The sequence below is a fragment of the Verticillium alfalfae genome, genomic scaffold, assembly GCF_000150825.1.
Source record: "Verticillium alfalfae VaMs.102 supercont1.1 genomic scaffold, whole genome shotgun sequence".
Classification (NCBI taxonomy): Eukaryota; Fungi; Ascomycota; class Sordariomycetes; order Glomerellales; family Plectosphaerellaceae; genus Verticillium; species Verticillium alfalfae.
Genome location: NW_003315038.1, coordinates 4311951 through 4315809, shown reverse-complemented (window position 1 = coordinate 4315809; position 3859 = coordinate 4311951). Strand labels below are relative to the sequence as shown.

The following is a 3859-nucleotide window of genomic DNA, read 5'->3' as shown; positions in this document are numbered from 1 at the left end:
TACGAAAAGAATATCACAAGTTTCTGGCTTTTGCTACATAGCAGGTATTACTTTCGCCATCCTTGGGCCCATTCTCTCTGTGTTCGGGTCCAAAATTCATATCATCGGCTTCGCCGGCGTCTTCTTATCTTGGCTCGCCGCCATTCTTCTCCTCGTCGCTTCAGGAACGGGGCAAATACATTTACCAGCATCTCAGTAAAGCCATTGACAGCGACTTGGACCCGATTGGCATCGACTCGGACTTTGGTCTACTGCTGGTACCCAGCTGGCTATCTTTTGGTTTCGCTCTACTTGCCGCTGTCTTCACGAGTTTCAGACCACGTGATCAATCCTTGAGACGCAATCCTGACTTATCCTTCGATACAAAGCACAGATCTGGCGCTGGCGGACATGTCACTGGCCAGGCGCACGAATCGGCTGGACCTGGGTCGGGTCTGCTCAACCGAGTGCAGACTTGGGGTCGTCAGAAGTACATTGGCATCGGGAAACAGCCTAGCGCAGAACGTCATGGAGACAGGGCCACAACACGAGGTGGAGGAGCGAGGTCGGGCGATCTCTCGGATGATGAGCAGCACCTGGTACCCCGAGAACAGCAAGGCACGTATGGGTCGCGACGGGAAAGTCTGAGTTTCGAGCCGCGTGCCTTTCCATCTAGGACGTCGGGCGATGATGGGTACGGCGGACAGGGCGACATCGCCATGATGCCTCTGGACAACAGAGGCAAGAAGGATCTGAATACGGCATACGAGCCCTACAGCTCGAGATTCTTTTAGAGAGGTTTGTAGGATATATTTCGTCATATCGAATCGCCGGATAAGGCCTATAATGATCGCATCTTCGCTATTCTGATTCAGGATTCGAGCTCACTTTGAAGCCCAGGAACCAAAGTTATCTGTGTTCCACCACTGATGTCCCATGATTTAGACGGCGGCGGTTTTAGAGGCATTCTTCGTCTTAAATCGGACCAGTACTTGACTTCAAGATAGCTTCGGCAGCGGCTCGACCGGCACGCCTACCAAAGACAGCTCCTGACATCAAGCCGCTCCCACCAGGATAGTTCCCATAGAACAACCCTCCCATCATCTCGCCCACGCAGTAGAGCCCCTGCATCGAATTTCCGTCCTTCGCACTGACAAGTTGTGCTGACTCGGGCTCGATCTGCAAGCCACCGAAAGTGAAAGTTATTCCGCAGGTGACCTTGACAGCGACAAAGGGACCATGGTCCAATGGTAAAGCCCAGTTTGACTTGGGTAGGTCTAGTCTCCTCATTGAAGACTGTGTCGAGTAGCCATCCTTGACCGCAGGATCCCAAGCGGCGTCCGGGTTTTCATGTTGGAATCCGTAGACGGCTTCGTTATAGTCCTGGACAGTCCTGCTAAATTGTTCGGCATCGCGCAAGCCTCGCGGAACACATTTCTGGGCCAGTAATTCGATACTATCAGCCATGATGCGTTCCACCCGCTCAGGTCGATACTCCTCGTCTCGCAGCCACTCAGCGCCACGGGCGTCCCAAATCTGGAAGGCAACATGTTCCGGCTGCGAGAGGATAGCTCGGCCAAATTTCGCGTACGTGTAGTTGCGGAAATCAACTCCCTCATCCACAAAGCGATGCCCGTGAACGTTAATCATCAGACCCAGTGGGTAGCCCGACTTGGTGTATTCATTGGACGCCTCGCGGTCACCTGTGGTCGGATTCGCGGCTGCGTCCCACGCGACTGAGTGGCATCCAGACCAATCTCCGACTGCTTTGGCGTTCAGATCGCGGAGACACAGCTCAAGACAGGAACCTGTATTGAAGGGCGTGCCGCGAACCATGGCCCTATCCCACCCAGGCCCGAGATGCTCGCTGCGCATGCGGGGATTTGACTCGAACCCCCCCGCAGCGAAGATGATGGCCTTGGCCTCGATGGTCTGCTGCGTCCCATCTTTCTCGACTGTTATAATGGAGTGGCCGGACGAGGAGTCATTCTGGACACTAATCAAGGTCGTGGACCATGAAACTGTCACTGCGCTGGTTTTGGCGGCGGCCCGGAAATCGGCAACAAGACCCTTTCCTCCGTCTTGCGTTTTCAGACACATACCGCCCCAAAACTTGATCTTTCCTCCCACCTCGTATGCTTGTCGGTTGAAAGACAACTGAAAGCGGATCCCATGGCTGGCCAGCCATTTGATGGTCGAGTTGGAATCCTTCACAAGAATACGTGCCAGCTCAGGGTCAGACCTACTGGAGCAGGCACGTTCAATATCGTCCGAGAAATTCTGCTCGAGATAGGGAGCAAGTTCAATGTTTGCTATTTGCTCAGGGCTGACGTTGTTTACAAGAGGTAGGACGTCTTGCAAGCCTCCGTGAACGGTGCGATATGCACCGGCCGTAAAGTAAGTGTTGCCGCCAGCCCACTCCTCAGGGCATGTGTCTATGAGCAGTACCCTCGCACTGCCGGCTTCGGCAGCAGAAATAGCGGCGGAAAAGCCAGCGTTTCCACTACCGACGACGAGGATATCACAACGGTCGGCCAGGGCCATGGTGATCTTCAGGTGAACGATGAAGCACGTCCCTGTACTAAAGCGCGTATGAAGATGTTGCTGTGAAGGGATATCAAACACTCGTGTCGCTCAGGGAACACAACTTTACCTGGGGCAAGTTGGAGTATTTGATGTTGCGTCGGTAAAGTCAGATTGTTGGCCGCGGGATCATCCAAACGTAAGATGACCCGCACTTATGCACTCCCGCGGCAACAGATCCCGCGGGGATACTGAACATCTATGACGATTTACTTTCACTGGGCTTCGATTGGAAACTTCCTATGACAAATTATTTATAAATCCCTGGATGAAAATCAATCTGGTTAGAGATAGCGTACGTTGAAGCACGCGGGTAGTATGCCTTGAGACCGCGCACTCACCTTACCTTCGGTGTCCTGGTTCGTGTATCTCACGTGGAGAACATTTGCTTAGTGAATTACAATATCAAACAAGATCTGCACCATGAACAGAGGAGCATGCACTAACTCAAATCATATTAGTATCATCTGATCGATGTACTGTTAAGCATTGGCATCTGAAACGTCAGCGCACAGCTCACGGCCCCCGAGCGCCAAGGCCAGACACGATCTGTTGCAGATTTCAGATATCGAAGGGTGACCCATGCGTCATTATTGAAAATCTTTGACCAAGTTGCAATCACTCTCTTCGACGTACGGCTTCCGCTCCATGATGACAGGTCGCTAACCTTCAGTCATCTGACAATGATCGTTTCACGCCGCAAGGACCATCCAGCCCTGCTCAAGAACAACGCCTCGAGGGGGCAGGCTAATAGTACATAACAGGGTCTAACCCTACAATTGGGTGATCTGATCTCACTGAGCACGACACCAAACCTTAGTATAATCCGGACGGCATGTCATTAATTCAACGTCACATGCTTTCGTCCAAGACACTTCTTTAGCGGGAAGGTATAGCCGGAAACACAGTCGGTGGATTCCTCGAAGCCTATATCCCTGACGATAGCCCAGAACTGAACTCTGCCACTGCTAGTTCAGCTTTGGTAATTCAATTGCTTCGGGCTTTGTCCGTCTTGAACAAACAAGCATTAGCCCTGTTAAGTCACAGGAACTAAGAGAGAAACCTTACTATCCGGGCTATCCCCTGTGAGTCACTTTGCAGTGTTTCTCTTTTTTTGACGACACAACACTGCGTGTACCTCCCTCCGAAGTGTATGAATCACGCTTCGGTGTCACCAACGAATTAACACCTTTCCCGGTTCGGTCAGTTAACGTATGTGCGGGTGCGGCGCATCGTCTCTACTGTTATAGAGCGCTGACTTGGCCTGCTGGAGCGTAGGACCACTGGTCGATTAGCC

The 3859-nt window shown here is 52.2% G+C and overlaps 1 protein-coding gene across 1 annotated transcript; it reads right to left on the bottom strand.

Annotated features, from left to right (window-relative positions):
- Nucleotides 1-954: 954 nt before the first annotated feature.
- Nucleotides 955-2523, bottom strand: VDBG_01310 (tricarballylate dehydrogenase; the record flags this gene model as incomplete). Its single annotated transcript, XM_003009581.1, has 1 exon — nt 955-2523. One exon carries the CDS (start codon nt 2521-2523, stop codon nt 955-957), a length of 1569 nt encoding a protein of 522 aa, XP_003009627.1.
- Between the last annotated feature and the right edge of the window lie 1336 nt (nt 2524-3859).